General features: G+C 38.8%; 1 protein-coding gene and 1 non-coding gene across 6 annotated transcripts in view; one reads left to right on the top strand and one right to left on the bottom strand.

Annotated features, from left to right (window-relative positions):
- Window positions 1-2054: 2054 nt before the first annotated feature.
- LOC112849104 (U6 spliceosomal RNA) lies at window positions 2055-2160 on the bottom strand. Its single transcript, XR_003222543.2, has one exon. It is a non-coding gene; the product is annotated as a U6 spliceosomal RNA (small nuclear RNA).
- A 5465-nt stretch (window positions 2161-7625) lies between these two features.
- TM2D1 (TM2 domain containing 1) overlaps window positions 7626-18619 on the top strand; it is a 92440-nt gene continuing 81446 nt past the window's right edge. For 4 of the 5 annotated variants that reach the window (XR_015254749.1, XM_086717150.1, XM_086717151.1 and 1 more), the window contains exons 1-2: window positions 7626-7836; window positions 9826-9895. Coding sequence is in view for 4 of the 5 variants with exons in the window: in XM_086717150.1 (XP_086573276.1) it covers window positions 7666-7836; window positions 9826-9895 (241 nt within the window). In the remaining variant the exon portion in view is untranslated. The remainder of the gene's footprint in view (window positions 7837-9825; window positions 9896-18619) is intronic. The other variant, XM_086717148.1, reaches the window with a different exon arrangement.

The following is an 18619-nucleotide window of genomic DNA, read 5'->3' as shown; positions in this document are numbered from 1 at the left end:
AACAAAGTTCAAGCTTCTTAATATGCAAGATCTTCTAAATTCTCCCCCCTCTTGCTGACTCTTCAACCTATTCTCCCACTTAACATCTCCAAGATCCTACTCTGGCCAAATAAGTCTAGTTATGGCCTTAGAATCACCACACCAGGGCTTTTCTGTTGCTTATTCCTACTCTTTCCCAAGGGTGGAATGTCCTGCAAGCCCCACCATTCCCCCAGGGCTAGACTCAAGTCTCTGCTCTAAAGAGAAGCTGCCTCCATGACTACTCCAGCAAACATCCCTCTAACCACATTTAATCTAATTTTCTCCACATTTTTATGTTAATTTAATGTGAGTTTTCCTTTGACTCTTTCCTGGAATTAAAAAAAAATTTTTTTTTGCATTTTATTTTTTTTTTCAACGTTTATTTTATTTTTGGGACAGAGAGAGACAGAGCATGAACGGGGGAGGGGCAGAGAGAGAGGAAGACACAGAATCGGAAACAGGCTCCAGGCTCTGAGCCATCAGCCCAGAGCCCGACGCGGGGCTCGAACTCACGGACCGCGAGATCGTGACCTGGCTGAAGTCGGACGCTTAACCGACTGCGCCACCCAGGCGCCCCTTTTTTGCATTTTAGTCAATGAAAATTTATTCAGCAAGTTTTAAGGAGCTTACTCTATGGTGAACATTTTCTGGCACTGATTTGGTTTGTGTTTGTTTTAACCTCCTAGAACCCTCCAGTGTCTTATTCATAGAATAACAAAGACAGACAAAATTTTTTTTTTATTTTTTTTCAACGTTTATTTATTTGTGGGACAGTGAGAAACAGAGCATGAACGGGGGAGGGGCAGAGAGAGAGGGAGACACAGAATCGGAAACAGGCTCCAGGCTCCGAGCCATCAGCCCAGAGCCCGACGCGGGGCTCGAACTCACGGACCGCAAGATCGTGACCTGGCTGAAGTCGGACGCTTAACCGACTGCGCCACCCAGGCGCCCCAAGACAGACAAAATTTTTAAGAACACCTCTGTGCAATCAGAAGATCTGAGCTTGAAATCTGACTCCACCATTTCTGAAAATATGTGACTTTAGCAAGTGACTTAACCCTTCTAATTCTCATTAGGGAATTTTATCCTTTATCCTTCATCTCTAAGAAATTAAAGAACCACTGAAAAAGTTTTGAATAGTATTTATCTATTTTAACATTTAATGACTGATGTCTATTCTTTTAAAGACTTTTTTTAAAAGAACTTTTAGGGTCACAGCAAAATTGAAAGGAAGACAGATTTCCCAAATGTCTCTCCCACACATGCATAGCCTTCTCCTGTATCAACATCCCCCACCAGAATGGTATACCTGCTACAATTAATGAACCTCCATTGACCCATCAAAATCACCCAAAGTCCATTGTTTACATTAAGGTTCACTCTTGATGTTGTATCCTCTATGGGTTTAAATAAATGCATTGTGACATGTATTAATATAAGTATTTATATAAATATAAGCATATATACTTATATATAAATGTATTAAATAAATGCATCATGACAGTTATAGTATCATGCAGAGTATTTTCACTGCCTTAAAATTCCTCTTGTACTCTGCCTATTCATTCCTCATGCTACCTCCAACTCCTGACTGCCTCTGATCTTTTTATTCTCTCTGTAGTTTCACCTTTTCCAAAATGTCCGATAGTTGGAATCAAATAGTATATAGCCTTTTTACACTGGCTTCTTTTACTTAGAAATAAGCATTTGAGATTCTTCCATGTTTTCTATGGCTTTACAGCTCTTTTTATTTATTTATTTTTTTTTTTTAATTTTTTTTTTCAACGTTTATTTATTTTTGGGACAGAGAAAGACAGAGCATGAACGGGGGAGGGGCAGAGAGAGAGGGAGACACAGAATCGGAAACAGGCTCCAGGCTCTGAGCCATCAGCCCAGAGCCCGACGCGGGGCTCGAACTCACGGACCGCGAGATCGTGACCTGGCTGAAGTCGGACGCTTAACCGACTGCGCCACCCAGGCGCCCCTACAGCTCTTTCTTTTTAAAGCAATAAATAATATTCCATTGTCTGGATGTACCAGTTTATATATTCACCTACTAAAGAGCATCTTTGCGCAAGGGCCATGCTAATTTTCTCTTTATTGTTCTGATTTTAGAATTTGTGCTGCTGAAGAGTGCACACCCACTAAAGGACATCTTTACTGCTTCCATATTTTGGCAAGTATGAATAAAGCTGCCATAAACATCTATGTGCAGGGTTTTGGGTGCACATAAGTTTTCAACTCCTTTGGCTAAATACTGTGTAACTGAATAAAGGAAATATTTAAAATAGAGCTGAGAGACCTGAAGAAGAAGCGCTCATGCCCTATCAACTTAAGGTCAATTCCAGACCCTCCAAAGAAGCCTACTTTACTATCTCAGCAAGAGGAAGATTTTCTCCTCGCCCAGCAACAGCCCAGCCAATGAGTAACTGCCACAAGTCAATTAATGAGAAACCATCACCACCCTGAACTCCATTTTCCTCCAATGGACCTTTGTTCAAAGCAACCCCTCCCAACTTTCTCATTTTTCTGTAGAGTACCATTCATCTCTTTTGTTCTCTTGATTTGACTATGGTTTGCCATAGCTTGCAGGTCTCAAATTGCAATTCCTCTGCTATTTCTGGAAAATGAAACAAAACAAAAACATTTTCTAGCAAAATAACTGGCCATTTTATTTTTGAGGTCAACAATGCCAAGGAACTTACATAGGATTTTGAATAAGATTTTGAATATGATATAGGTTTTTCTTTTTTTGATGAAAGATTAATCAGAAGCAATATAAAAAATGAATGGACAAACTTGGAGAGACGGCCTAGGATCAGAAAGAGGAAGGGGGTGCCTGGGTGGCTCAGTCTGTTGAGTATCAGACTTCGCCTCAGGTCTGATCTCAACCACTATTCTTGAGTTGGAGCCCACTTCAGACTTGCTGCTGTCAGCAAGGAGCCCCCCTCAGGTCCTCTGTCCCCCTCTTTCTCCACCCTTCCCTCAGTCATGCTCTCTCTCAAAAATAAAATAAACACTAAACAAAAAAAAAAAAAAAAAAAGGAGAGGGGGCCCCTGGGTGGCTCAGTTGATTAAGCATCCAACTTCAGCTCCAGTCATGATCTTGAAGCTTGTGGGTTTGAGCCCACTGTCAGGCTCTGTGCTGACAGCTCAGAGTGTGGAGCCTGCTTCAGATACGTGTCTCCCTGTCTCTCTCTCTCTGTCCCTCCCCGACTTGTGCACTCTCCCTCTCTCTCAAAAATAAATAAAATATTTAAAAAGAGAGAGAGAAAGGGAGAAATCATGATAGCAAGGTAAATGGGAAAGGATAAATAACCCAAAATAGGGTTAAGAATATAGGATTGAAAAAAATGAACATTTAAAAATATCAGTCACTTACTGATTAGATAAAGGAGTTACTGAAGAATAAGGAGAAAAATAAAATGTAAAGAGGATTCTAAATTTTGAACCTGATAGAAGGGATATGGGTGGTGAAACAGAAAAGCCAACTTATTCTGGTCTGGTTTTTGAGGAGGAGACTCTGATAGAGTCAGTTTTAGAGCCTACATTTGACATTCAAGATGAAATATACTTGGCACAGAGTAGGCCTTACGAAGTGATGAGTCAAAGTTAATTGGATAGTAGGCAGCTAGATTGGTGCACAAAGAGAGGACACAATCGGAAATACTTGAGAGACAGCAGCATGGACATGGTAGAATTCCAAATATGCAGCTGACCATAATAAATATCTCCTAGAGGCACCTGGCTAACTCAGTGGGAGGGGCATGCTGCTCTTGATCTGGGGGTCATGATTTCGAGCCCCATGTTGGGTGTAGAGATTACTAAAAATAAATAAAACTACAAAACAAAACAAAACAAAATGAAACAAACAAACAAAAAAAAAACCCCACTACCAGAGCCTTGATACTATGAATTTATCACCAGGAGAAAAAATTGCTCATCACAGTGAAATGAAAAAGAAAATTTTTGGGGGGGTAACAATCTTTTATCTCTTAGTGTTTCTGTCCTAACCACAGAAACAGGAGTCAGTTTGGTTTCCTTCCCTACCCTCCCCCCCAAGATTTTATTTTTATTTTTTTTTATTTATTTTTTTAAAAAAAAAATTTTTTTTTCAACGTTTATTTATTCCTGGGACAGACAGAGACAGAGCATGAACAGGGGAGGGGCAGAGAGAGAGGGAGACACAGAATCGGAAACAGGCTCCAGGCTCTGAGCCATCAGCCCAGAGCCCGATGTGGAGCTCGAACTCACGGACCGCGAGATCGTGACCTGGCTGAAGTCGGATGCTTAACCGACTGCGCCACCCAGGCGCCCCGATTTTATTTTTTTTTTAAGTAATCTCTACACCCAATGTGGGGCTCCAGCTCACAACCCTGGGATCAAGGGTCACATGCTCTACTCAGTGAGCCAGCCAGGTGCCCCCAGGTTGATTTCCTCAGAAAGTTTTGCTAAGGGTGAAACTATCTGTTAATGTAATTAGGTCTATGATAGAATCTTAGGGGTGGAAAGATCCAATGTACAGAGCCCTTAAATCCCAAGGTAACTTTGCTTCAGGCTTCACTGGCAATCTCCTTTCCTAATGCTTCTATACAGCAATTTCCATATTAGACTGCTATTCATGTCTTTTGCTTTCTATAGAATTCTATATAATTCTTACATGACAAAGAAATTTGGCATTGAGATTTAAGAACTTAGCTGAATTAGAAAATGTAGTAATCATGTGATCAGAGACAATGTATGCAAAGAAATAATGTATTTTACTGAGCCACAAGAAAATAGATTAAGGGGCAGTAAGAAGAGAAAGTGAATTTTTTTATTTATCTGTATTGTTGGTGGAGAATGCAGGTAGTAACCTGAGAAAGTGAATTTTTTTTTTCAACGTTTTTTATTTATTTTTGGGACAGAGAGAGACAGAGCATGAACGGGGAAGGGGCAGAAAGAGAGGGAGACACAGAATGGGAAGCAGGCTCCAGGCTCTGAGCCATCAGCCCAGAGCCCGACGTGGGGCTCGAACTCACGGACCGCAAGATCGTGACCTGGCTGAAGTCGGACGCTTAACCGACTGCGCCACCCAGGCGCCCCAGAAAGTGAATTTTTAAGTGTACCATCATTTCAAGAGTTAAAAATTTTGTATCGTTTCTTTATTTTTCATGGGAGACTCTTGTCTTCAGTTTATACATTGCAAAAGAGAATGAAGATAATCATTAGAACCATAAAAATAGATTTTATGATGGGATTAATCAGTAAAGCGTAAGTATTTTCAAATATTTAACTCTATAAATAGAGTTAATAGATTTCATAAATTTATATGAAAAATGGTACAAATACAAATACCAGCAATATTCCTGCAGTCATAAGGAAAATACCTAATTTTGTTATAATTTCAATAAACTCAGACTAGAAAGTCTTCCTTTTACTTTCTGATTATCTTTAGATTGAATTTTGAAAATCAAACAAGAATGTTTTGAAAGAGTATCAAAATGGTAATCAAAATGCAAAATCACTGTCTTTTATTACCAGAAAATATGTGTAATAGATATTCTGGTATTTTATTACCAGATAAAATGTGTAGCAATTAATATGTGTAGCTAATCCTTGACCTCAACCCCTTTGCTAAATTTCATCTCAGGATGGGGGTTGAGCCATATATTACATATATTATTGGTATTATTTTAACTTAATGGTTAAGTTTTCTTGGCTGCATTTTTTTTTTTTTTTTTTTTAAGTAGACTTCAGGCCCAGTGCAGAATCCAACACTGGGCCTAATGCTGAGCCCAATGTGGGACTTGACCTCATGACCCCGAGATCATGACCTGAGCAGAAATCAAGAGTCAGACACTCAACCAACTGAGCCACACAGGTGCCCCTGTAACTATGTGCTTCTATTAACAATTATCAAATAGTACTTTAACTGTTTATCTTGTCCCCTAGGAAACATGAAGTATTTAAATCACGGGGTTCTTGTCTCTTCATTTTTTAAGTCTGTAAGGTCTTGCCTAATGATGGGTACATAGTAAATGCTTGACAAATATCTCTATGGAGGGGAAGAGAGGGAAAGAAAGAAAACAAAAAAAGGAAAGGATAGTGGAAGTAAAGAGAGAAAAAAGAAAGAAGTCCACTTAAAAAAAGTTAAGTTTAAAAATTGAACTAGTAAAGGGGCACCTGGGTGGTTCAGTCGGTTGAGCGTCTGACTTTGGTGTCAGGATCTCAGAGGTTTGTGAGTTCGAGCCCCACAAAGGGCTCACTGCTGTCAGTGCAGAGCCCATTTCAGATCCTCTGCCCCTCCCTGGGTTGTCCCCCCTCCCCAAAATAAACATTAAAAAAAATGAACTAGTAAATTTCAAATTTCTTATCACTTAAATAAGCATAAATATTTTAATTGAAAAACAACTGAGGGGCACCTGGCCGGGTCAGTCAGTGAAGCATGGTCTCTCGATCTCTGGATTTCAGGTTCGAGCCCCACCTTGGGTTTAGAGAGGACTTAAATAAAATCTTTAAGGAAATAAAAATAGCATAGTAATGCTGAAAAGTTGGTTTAAGAAAAATTTTCAATGTTGTTACAATACTAAAATATTACTGCAAATAATTTCATGTCCTCCTATTCCAAAATGACACTTCTCATAATATATTATCCCATGCTTCTCAAAGTGTGGTCTCTGGACTAGCAATCTCAGCATCTGTTGGAAATTCGTTAGAAATGCAAATTATCCTGGCCTACCCTAGAATTTCAGAATCAGAAACTTGAGAATGGGTCCATCCTTGGTGTTTTAACAAATCTTCCAGGTAACTCTGATGCTCCCTAAAACTTGAGAATCACTGCAGAACTCAATTCTTCAAAACTAGTGCCACTGTGAATGAGGAGGCATCAAATTCAAATATTGTTGCGTTAGATAAAACGGCTTAAACTTTCACTAAAAAAGTAAACGTGTTGCCCAGTATAAAAGATAGGCCCACTAAGAACTTTTAGAATATATAAAAATTTAGAAGGTAGAGCTGGAGGGGAAAAAAATTCCAACTTTACTTGGTGTAGTCGTAAAATCTTTAAACCCCTTTTCCTATAGGCCCTCTCGCATAAATGTCCACTACTAAAAATAAAAGTGTAATGCCTATTTTTGTTATGGAGTCCTTAAGTTCTGTGTAAGAGCCTTTCACAAATTCTTCTCTAAGCGAACAGGCAGGTCATTATATCATAACAGTAAGAGAACAGATTTCTGAAATCGGGCAAACATCAATTTGACTCCAATTCAATAACTAACGTCGACATGCTTTTTTAGCGTCTTGGAGCCTGGCTCCTTATCTGTAAACCCAAATCCTACCAGAACCAACCGAGATAATGTCTGTAAAGCGCTTAGCAAATCGCTGGGCGCCGCTGGCACATCTGTAGACGGAAAAGTCAAAGCAGGGTTAGCTCGGGAGGAAGCAGTGGATGCACGGCCTCGGATTCTCAAAGCGAACCTTCTTCTCCGGGATCTCAAAGACAAATCAAAGCTCTTCCAGATAAATCCCCCGCCCTGTACAGACAAGAACCTGCCTCCGGCTAAGACAAGGTCCCTTTAAGAGCCTCTCTCCTTCCGCCCTTCTCCCGCCCCCGCCTAAGCAAAGACGGAAGCGGAAGAGGTGGGGGACTTGCTGGTCCCCAGCATGGCGGCGGCCTGGCCCTCCAGGCCGGCTGCGCAGGAGACGGTGGCCGCCCAGCTCCTGGGTGTCCTGTGGTTCGTGTCAGTCACCACGGGACCTTGGGGAGCTGCTGCCATCGCCGCCGCTGGCGGGGAGGAGACGCTTAAGTGCGAGGACCTCAAATTGGGACAATATCCTCTGTGAGGACCCCCCCACCCCCTGCAACCTTGCCTTGGGGGCTAGGTAGATTAGGGGTTGCGAGTGGGTTGCGGTCCTCCATACGGGCCAGGGTTGTGCTGAAGGGATCAGTTACTTGTGGCTTCTAATGATCGACGGGCTCCGGGAGGTGACAAGAGATGTGGGGGTGGGAAGGACAGCGGTCATCCTGTGTGATTTTCTTGGGATTTTACTGATTTTTGGCCCTTCCTTTTCTGAACCACCTAGTTTTAGTTTTAGTTTATTTTTGTTTTCTTTTTACCGGCGAGCTTATTCAACCAACACCTAGATCCTGAAATGTGCCAAGTTTGTTTTAGGCACTAGTAATAAAACGATTGATAGGCTCTACCCCAGAAGTTTGCTGACTTGAGGAGGGAGAAGACAAGTAGTTAATAAGCCAGTAGTTAATAAGCCAGTGTATGTTGCCCATTTATCATTAACTCTATGTGTATTGCCTTACCTCATTCTAAAACTCCGTGAGATGCTGGACTATTGGGGGCAAATTCCTGCTCTGCCTTGTAACCGTGGGCAAATGATCTGAACTCTGTTTTCTCTTGAGTGAAAATGTAGATAACAATGGTACCAATTTAAAAGTCTGTTGTAATACGTTAGTGCAAGTGAGTCACATAGAACAACCCCTGGCACATAGTAGGGACTATCTGTGTTATTTATTTACAGATGAGAAAACTGAGGTTGCGGGGGTTAAGTGGCTCTCTTTGTAGTAGCTCTGATAAAGGGAGGAACAGTATGAAATGGGAGTTACAGTCAAAATAGCTATTTTTGTACAATATTAGATCATTTTATACAAATTGTAGAACAGAAAAATTAATAACAGAGGCCAGAAATATAGGAAATATTCTACTAGACAAAATTTTTATATTACGGAAATTCTATAGTATTTTCATGTGAGTTGGGGAGAGGCAGCCATTATTAGATGTTTACATAATAGCTCTAATTTGTTGAATACCCTTATGCTTGGAGTTTGAGAATCACTGACCTAGTAATTGAGTCTTTTTTGGGCAAAGATGTCAGAATGGTTCTGCGTAAGAAAATAATTAGATGGTATGAAGAGTTGTACGACTTGAACCCTAGAGAGAAATGGCTGAGCATTTGGTGATGATAACAGGAAAATGTCTGTTATTCCTCATGAAGTTGGGTTTCCAGTAGTGTTTAAAAAACCTTAAACAGGTGTCAGTAGGTTCTCTGTTTCTAGAGACATCCTGTGAACGCCTTATCCCATCTCAGTGTCAAAATATTTTGGAAACAAAAGCCGCGCACAGGTGTTTTGGACATCTGTTAAAGGACAGTTATTATACTTACACCTGTTTTCAAAAGCTTGAAATCCTGTTGGGCGGACTATGTAGACACACCTAGAAGACCTATCTTCCCTACAGTCTGATGGAAAGTGCTCTAGACTTGGAATCAGGAAACCCGATTTTACACCTTATCCCTTACATGACTTTGGATATGTCTCTCAAACTTTGAGCCTCAGTTTGTGCTTCTGTAAGGTGGGAATAATAGAATTTACCTCACAGGGTTATGTGTTACATGAAGTTACAGATGTGACAATAAATACAATGGGACCCCATAAATTAGTTCAGGCAAATATCTGGAAACTGGTTTTTTTTTTTAGCCTAAAGCACACTTAGAATAATTTGGTAAAGATTTTCCTTTTTCTTTTATGCTTTGTGGTTAAACCTTGACTTATGTTGTTTAAGGATGGCATCCTTTGTTAGAGCTTTTAATATGTATTAAGTTAATATACTTTTCCTGTAATAAATTAATGTTCAGTTTTTATTTAGTGACCCTAAAAGTATATTTGTGGTTGTGCTTGTTGCTCTGGACCAAGTAACAGCCTTTCTTTACATGTGAATGTGAACATGAGTATATAATACAAGATATTAAAGAGAAGATAATAATGGTTTGTGTTGGAATGTCATTCATATTTCCTTAACTATTCTCACATATATTTGTAAAGATCCAAAAATAAATGATGCTACACAAGAACCAGTTAACTGTACAAATTATACGGCTCATGGTAAGACTTCCAGAAACATGTTTTTAAAAATAATTTTTAAAACGTTATTTCATAAATCAATGTATGATCACTGAAAGTCATAAATATGTGCTCTTTCTTGAGTTAATCACATTATTCAGTTTCCAGAACAGCTTAAAATTGGAGAACTGGCTAGGGGTTTAATTCAAGAAGAATGTTATTCTTAGTTATATGAATTGGGAGTTTTATATTTTCATTCATTTTTTTTAAACCTTTAAAATCAGCTTTCTTTTTTATTTACCAAGCTATGTATGCAAAGATGCTTTTTAAGTTAGATTTTTCATTACTTGAAAAGAACTTGAAATGAGACTTTTAGCCCAGTAAGTTCCAATAAGAAGCTATATCACCCATATTATGTATTTGTGAAATATACTTAGGTACATGCTAATTATGAAAACAGTATAGTTAGGAGTTTAACAATGTATCAGTATTTTTTTCTAGTATTTTCTTTTTTAAATTTTTTTAGTATTTATTTTTGAGAGAGAGAGACAGAGCACGAGTGGGGGAGGGGCAGAGAGAGGGAGACACAGAATCTGAAGCAGGCTCCAGGCTCTGGACTGTCAGCACAGAGCCCGATGCGGGACTCGAACTCACAAACTGCAACATCATGACCTGAGCTGAAGTCAGAGGTTTAACCGACTGAGCCACCCAGGCGCCCCTTTAGTATTTTTTATAGAGATGTTTTGATAATAGATCGCACCCTCAGCCTACTGATTTTGGGGAGCTTCTGTTACTCTAAAATATGTGGAATGCCAGATAAGAACTAATAAATTATTCTGTTTAGTCTTTTCTTCCAAAGGGGTATATGTTGGAAGGGAGGAAGATTGTATGTTGGAACTATTTAACCTTTTTTGACATGGTACATAATGATGGCCATTACATGGTATTTTGAGAAAAGAACATTTATTGAATATATACTGATTATTTTATGTATTAGGAAGTAAGCCAGTAATTGATGTTTTCTTTGTAAGTAAAATCTCTTAAACTCATTATGTAAAAATGAGATTAAAGGAATTATTTCCTTACAGCAGAAAACGTTCATGCTTTTCAGCATATTCAGGTAATTCACCCCTTGATTATGAATTTGTATATATTTTATTTTATTTTTTATTTTTTAATAAAGTTTATCTTTTTTCATTTTTAATAAAGTTTATTTATTTATTTTGAGAGAGACAGAGACAGTGCCAGTGGGGTGGGGGCAGAGAGAGGCAGACAGAATTCCAAGCAGGCTCCACACTGTCAGTGCAGAGCCAGATGTCGGGCTCAAACTCACGAAGCATGAGATCGTGACCTGAGCTGAAACCAAGAGTCAGAATCTTAACTGACTGAGCCACCCGGGCACCTCTGAATTTGTATACATTTTAAAAAGCAGATCTTCTTTTATCTTTTTATATCTTTATATTTTGGCACACTACTAGCCCTATATTGTCAACAAAGATATTCGTAAATAAGTTGTGTTAAACTTTTATAAATGGCATTTAGCTACTACTTTGAAGTAGTGAAATTTTACCATATAAACAGTTATATGTATATATATAATTTGTAGGTTATTTATATATATGTATGATTTGTATAGCAGATATTGCTTAACATGTATACATTAATTTAGATGTGTTAAAGGGACTTTATAAGGAATCCTTTTTTTAGTTAATTTAGAAGTATACTCGGATTTGCCTGTTTTACAGTTCTGTCTTATATTACGCTTTTGGAACACAGACAATAGAGTAAATGTGTATAAAGAAGACTCAGCTTTCAAGATACTTAACCATTTATATGAAAGATGTTAGAAATCTGTGAATACTATTGTGACTCAGGTATCTAACTAAATTAAGAAGCAGGCAGGCTTTGCACTATCAGCATGGGGCACGATCTCAGGAACTGTGAGATCATGACCTGAGCTGAAATCAGTCGGACGCTTAACCACCTGAGCCACCCAGGTGCCCCTAGCCTGTAGGATTCTTTGCAGGTATGAGGATTTTGAAGGAAATTATGCAACTAAAAGGAATAGTTTCTGCCCCAAAGAGCTTTGACCTCCATTTAGGTGTATCTTGCATGAAATAAATTTGAATCCGCTTGTGCAAATGTTGATAAGTTTATAAACGTACAAAAATGATCAGACTACTAGAAAGTAAAAAGACTTGGAGGTATTATGGTACTGTCATGGCTGATGTAAGTGGAGAGTTACAGGAAAGTAAAAGGAAGACTTTCTGTATAAGGGAATGATACGATTATTCATATGGAGAGAATAAACCAAGTGCCTTACTGAATGTGAGAACAAAAGTAGATTAATAAATGGTTTTAAATCATTACAATTTTAAAAAGTAAGTAAAGTTTTTTATTTTTTATTTTTATTTTTATTTTTAATTTTTTTTTCAACGTTTATTTATTTTTGGGACAGAGAGAGACAGAGCATGAACGGGGGAGGGGCAGAGAGAGAGGGAGACACAGAATTGGAAACAGGCTCCAGGCTCTGAGCCATCAGCCCAGAGCCTGACGCGGGGCTCGAACTCACGGACCGCGAGATTGTGACCTGGCTGAAGTCGGACGCTTAACCGACTGCGCCACCCAGGCGCCCCGTAAGTAAAGTTTTTTAGACAAATACGAGTCACGGGGCTTCTGCATATGGAGGTACAATTTGTTATCTCTATCTGAGAGCTAGATAACTCTCAGGTTATCTAGCTGAGAGCTGGGATAGATGGTACCATACCAGCCCAACACTCCTGAGGCTGGCTGTCTACAGAAGACAGGAAGTTTCTTTTTTTTTTTTTTAACATTTATTTATTTTTGAGAGACAGAGCATGAGCAGAGGAGGGGCAGAGAGAGAGAGAGAGACACACAGAATCCGAAACAGCAAGCTTTCAGCACAGAGCCTGATGTGGGGCTCGAACTCACAAACCGCGAGTTCATGACCTGAGCCAAAGTTGGAAGCTTAACCCACTGAGCCACCCAGGTGCCCCTACAGGAAGTCTCTTTTAATTGCCGTTTTTAAAACGCACAAAAGCTAGTAAAGTAGTCCTGGTGAAATACTTCTAAGTCCTGATCAGAGAGGACACCAAAATGACCCTGGAAACATGTTTTTGGGTCCTACCATGGAACTGATGAGCAGGAGAACAATATTGGAGTTGTGGAACATGTGAGTGACATGATTTCTCTCCTCCTCCAGCCAAGACTCTTTTTCCTCTGTTTTTTCACTGTGTATGTGAAGGACTATTACAGAATCCTCACACTCAGTTTAATTTTCTTCACCAGTACTTTTTGAGTAGGTATGAATAAGAACAATGTTTTACAAAGAGGGGAGTTTCAAGATAGAGGGATTGAGACCAAAGGCAAAATAATTCAACTGTGACAGTAAACTAATGTGATCTTAAAATGGTTCCCAGTTAGAGATACAGGCTTCCATTTATGGAATAAATTAAGTCACAGGGATGACAAATACAACAAAGGGAAATCATGGTATTATAATAGCATTGTATGGAACACATGGTGGCTACACTTATGAGCATAGCATAATGTACAGACTTGTCTAATAGCTATGTTATACACCTGAAACTACTATAACATTGTGTGTCAGCTATATACTTAAGTTTAAAAAAAGAAAAAAAAAGGAACTGAGGCCAACCAATCACAAAAAGTCAGACCTTTCCAAATAAGATAAATTCTTAAGGTATAGCCAATCAAATAATTTCCTTGCTTTGCTTCCACTAATTCTCTGTAGAAATCTTTTAACTACCTCCTACGGGTGGGGCAAAGCACTGTAACCACTTCTGGGTTGGTACTGCCCAATTTGAATTGATTTTTGTTCAAATAAACTCTTATAATAAAAAAAAAAATGGGGGTGCGGTGGGGGTTGCTGCCTGGGTAGCTCAGTCCATTAAGCGTCCAACTTCAGCTCAGGTCATGATCTCGCAGTTCATGAGTTCCAGCCTGGCATCGGGCTCTGTGCTGAGAGCTCAGAGCCTGGAGCCTGCTTTGGATTCTGTGTCTTCCACTCTCTCTCTGCCCCTCCTCCATTCACACTTTTCTCTCTCTCCCTCTCTCTCTCTCTCTCCAAAATAAATAAGCGTTTAAAGATAAAAAATAAAAATGTTCTCAGACAATGCCAGCTAACAAGCATATTTATTTATTGAGAAATTATTTGTAATAAATAATAACTGATTAAAATAAATGGATCAAAACAATTAACCTTAATGAAAATTATAGGATATTTATTATTTATTGAGAAATTATTACATGGCAGGCTTCCACCAGGTGATATCGATGATGTATGAAAGAAGACACAATTTCTGCCTTCAAAGAGTGTTCTGTCTAGATTATACAGACCTCCATAAGCAACTGTTTTCAATTTTTTTTAATTTTTTTATTTAAAAAAATTTTAAATGTTAGAGAGAGAGAGAGAGAGTGCACAAGCATGAGGAGGGCAGAGGGAGGGAGACAGAGGGTCTGAAGCAGGCTCCACACTGACAGCAGAGAGCCCGATGTGGGGTCCTAACTCACAGAAGTAGGAGATCATAACCTGTGCCGAAGTTGGATATTTAACCAACTGAACCACCAGGCACCCTGAATTTTTTTGTTTTAGAGTGAGAGTGTGCTTGCATGAGCCAGGGAGAGGGGCAGAGGGGGAGGGGGAGACAGAGAGAGAGGGAGAATCTTCAGCAGGCTCCACGCTCACCTTGGAGGCCAACATAGGGCTTGATCCCACAACCCTGGGATTATGACCTGAACCGAAATCAAGAGTCAGACACTCAGCTGACAGAGCCACTCAGGTGCCCCAGGTGTTTTCAGTTTTCTGATCAGTGAACTACATCTGACTCCATCTCTAGGAAATTTTGCTCTGATCCTTTGGCAGGTCTTCTTTATTTTCTTAAGTTTTTATTGAAACGTATTTATAGGAAAGTACACATAAGGGTACCTCAAATGATTCTCAAACTGACCACATTTGTGTTTCCAAATCAACAAACATTATCCACATACCAAAAGCCCCCTCATGCTCTCTTATAGTTCCTATTCTGCCCTAATGGATAACTATTAACCCTAACTTCACCATAAATTAGTTATGCAAAGAGTATGTTATTGTTCGACTTCTTATTTGGAGATAATTTCAAGCTTACAGCAAAGTTGCAAGAAGAGTAGTACAAAGAACACCCATACGTCCTTTGCCCATACTCACCAGTTGTTAACACATTATTCTTCTTGCTTTCTCATTTTGTGTTCATGTGTGCTCAGTCTCTGTCTCTCTGCATTTGTATGTATTTTGTCCCTAACTATGTTTGAGCGTTTTTCCTAAGAATAGAGATATTCCAGTTGTTGTAAATTTCAGTAAATTTAATATTAATATATATACTGTATCATCTGTATTCTAATTTTATCAAATGACCCTAAGTAATGCCTTTATAGCATTTTCTTTTTCAGTACAGGATCCTTAGATCAGGTTTTGATCCTTAAATCTGACAGATCAAGATTATAGTCCAGAGGCATGATGTTAACCAGAGTAGGATCCCAAACCACCTACTCCCTAGGTCAGTCCTTTTGACTGTTATGAAACTTCATTGTTTATTTCTGATAATTTTTTTCCATTTAAAAAGCAGTGCTACTTTTAACAATTGATAAATACTGTGTACCTACTGGTTTATATTGATACCATCTAAATCGTAGACATTGGCCAGAATGAAACTTGTTACAGAAAAGCTATGAATCAAGTAGCTTTCAGGTTTGTAGCATGTTGCTTAATTTTCACTACCAGTTAACATTTGTTGTTAACTGGTTTCCTTAGTCTCATCATCTTGATTTATTTTTGCTTGTTTCTGAAATCAATGTAAGCCAGGAATTATGGTGTAATGGAAAGAGTATTTAAAACTAAATTTTTTTTTAATCTTTATTTTTGAGAGAGAAGAGACAGAGTGTGAGCAGGGGAGGAACAGAGAGAGGGAGACACAGAATCCAAAGGAGGCTCCAGGCTCTGAGCTGTCAGCACAGAGCCCAACGTGGGGCTCAAACTCACGAACCGCGAGTTCATGACCTGAGCCAAAGTTGGATGTTTAACCGACTGAGCCACCCAGGTGCCCCTGGAAAGAGTATTGATTAAGAAGTAATGATGCAGGGGCGCCTGGGTGGCTCAATTTGTTGGGCCTCCGACTTTGGCTCAGGTCATGATCTCATGGTTCGTGGGTTTGAGCCTGCATAGGGCTCTGCGCTGACAGCTCAGAGCCTGGAGCCTCCTTTGGATTCTGTGTCTCCCTCTCTCTCTGTCCCTCCCCGCTTGTCTGTCTGTCTCTCAAAAATAAATAAACATTAAAAATAATAATAATAAATAAAAAGAAGTAATTATCCAGCCACTCTGGAAAACAGTGTGGAGGTCCCCCCCCCCAATTAAAAATAGATCTACTGTATGACCCATTAATAGCACTGCTAGGAATTTACCCAAGGGATACAAGAGTGCTGATGCATAGGGACACTTGTACCCCAATATTTATAGCAGCACTTTCAACAATAGCCATCATGGAAAGGGCCTAAATGTCTATCAACTGACGAATGGATAAAGAAGATGTGGTTTATATATACAATGGAATACTACTTGGCAATGAGAAAGAATGGAATGTGGCCATTTGTAGCAACATGGATGGAACTGGAGAGTGTTATGCTAAATGAAATAAGTCAGGCAGAAAAAGACAGATACCATATGTTTTCACTCATATGTGGATCATGAGAAACTTAACAAAAGACCAGGGGGGAGGGGAGGGGGGAAAAATGTTAAAGAGAGAGAAGGAGGCAAACCATGAGAGACTCTTAAATACTGAGAACAAACGGAGGGTTGACGGGGGGTGGGGGAAAGGGGAAAGTGGGTGATGGGCATTGAGGAGGGCACCTGTTGGGATGAGCACTGGGTGCTGTATGGAAACCAATTATATTTTATATAATTTTATATTTTAAATTTTATAATTTTATAATTTATATATTTTATATAATTTATATATATATATAATAAAAATTAAAAAAAATTTTCTTTACATTTCTTTAGTTTTTGAGAGACATAGGGAGACAGAGCACAAGTTGGGGAGGGGCAGAGAGAGGAGGAGACACAGAATCCGAAGCAGGCTCCAGGCTCTGAGCTGTCAGCACAGAGCCTGATGCAGGGCTCAAACTCACAAACCATGAGATCATGACCTGAGCCGAAGTCGGACGCTTAACCAACTGAGCCACCCAGGCGCCCCTAAAATAAAAATAATTTTTTAAAATATTTCTTAAAAAAAAAAAAAACCAGTCATGGGATGTAATGCATAACACAGTGACTATAGTTAATATCACTGTACTGTATATTTGATAGTTGTTAAGACAGTAGGTATTTTTAAAATTATTTTTATTATAATTCCAGTATAGCTAATATACAGTGTTGTATCAGTTTCAGGTATACAAAAATTGCTGGTGAATCAGCAATTCTACACATTACTCAGTGCTCATCATAAGTATACTCTTAATCCCCTTCACCTATTTCCCCCATCACCCCACTCACTTCCCCTCTCATAAACCCAGTTTGTTCTAAGAGAGTAGATCTTAAAAGTTCTCAACACAAGAAAAATTCTGTAACTATGTACAGTGATGGATGTTAACTAACTTATTGTAGTGATAATTTTACAATATATAAAAATATCAAATCCTTATGTTATACAACTGGAACTAATATAATGTTGTATGCCAATAATACCTTAATGAAAATAGATAATAAATTTTAAAACTGGGGGAAAAAAAAGTAATGAGTGTTAGCCTAGGACTTAAAGAGTCTTACCTACTTACAAGACTTTTGTCAACTCATTTAACTTCTTTTTTTTTTTTTTTTTTTGATGGTACAGCCACTTTATTTGTTTATTTTTGAGAGACAGAGGAGTGTGAGTAGGGGAGAGGGGCAGAGGGAGAGAGAAAGAATCTTAAGCAGGCTCCATGCTCAGGATGGAGCCTGACACAGGGCTGGATCCCATGACCCTGGGATCATGACCTGAGCCAAAATGAAGAGTTGGAGACTCAACTGACTAAGCCACTCAGGTGCCTCAACTATTTAAATTTTTAGAATCTCAGTTTTCATGTTTGTGAAAGAAAAAAAAGTTACGCCTACTTATAGGATTTTTTAAAATAAGGGTCAGTAAGGCACCTAGCTGGCTCAGTCAGTAGAGCATGCAACTCTGGATCTTGGAGTCATGAGTTTGAGCCCCATGTTGGGTGTAGAGATTACTTAAAAAAAATAAGGGTCTAAAGAAATTATCATAAAGTATGTGAAAACAAACTCTAGGGTGGTAGGCTTCTTTTGATTTATTAATTTCATTACACAAAAAATTCCATTAGTGATATAGCCACTTACAGTGTTATATTCATTTCTCGTGTCAGATTCATTCTCTTAGTTTTCTCAATATTGAAGTTCTCTAATTTACTAGAGTGGGGAACCTGATACTTGTTGAACAATTCCTCTAACCAAGTACCATGCTTTATACACCATATGCTTGAGCATTATAAGAGTATTATCCACATTTCACAAGATTTAGTGAGATTTTGTAACTTGCTCAAAGGAGCAACCTAGTTAAGTGACAGAATTTGTAGTTAAACCCAGATTTCTCTGTCAATTCAAAGACTTCTGATTAAGTCAGTATTGATGTTTCTCTTATTATTTTCTCATGTACTCTCTATATATTTGGAGCAACAGCTTATCCTTTCTCACTAAAG

Source organism: Puma concolor, chromosome C1 (assembly GCF_028749965.1).
Source record: "Puma concolor isolate L17-30 chromosome C1, mPumCon1.1.hap2, whole genome shotgun sequence".
In the NCBI taxonomy this organism is placed as follows: Eukaryota; Metazoa; Chordata; class Mammalia; order Carnivora; family Felidae; genus Puma; species Puma concolor.
The sequence above is the reverse complement of the archived record's forward strand: the minus strand, read 5'-3'. Positions and strand labels throughout refer to the sequence as shown.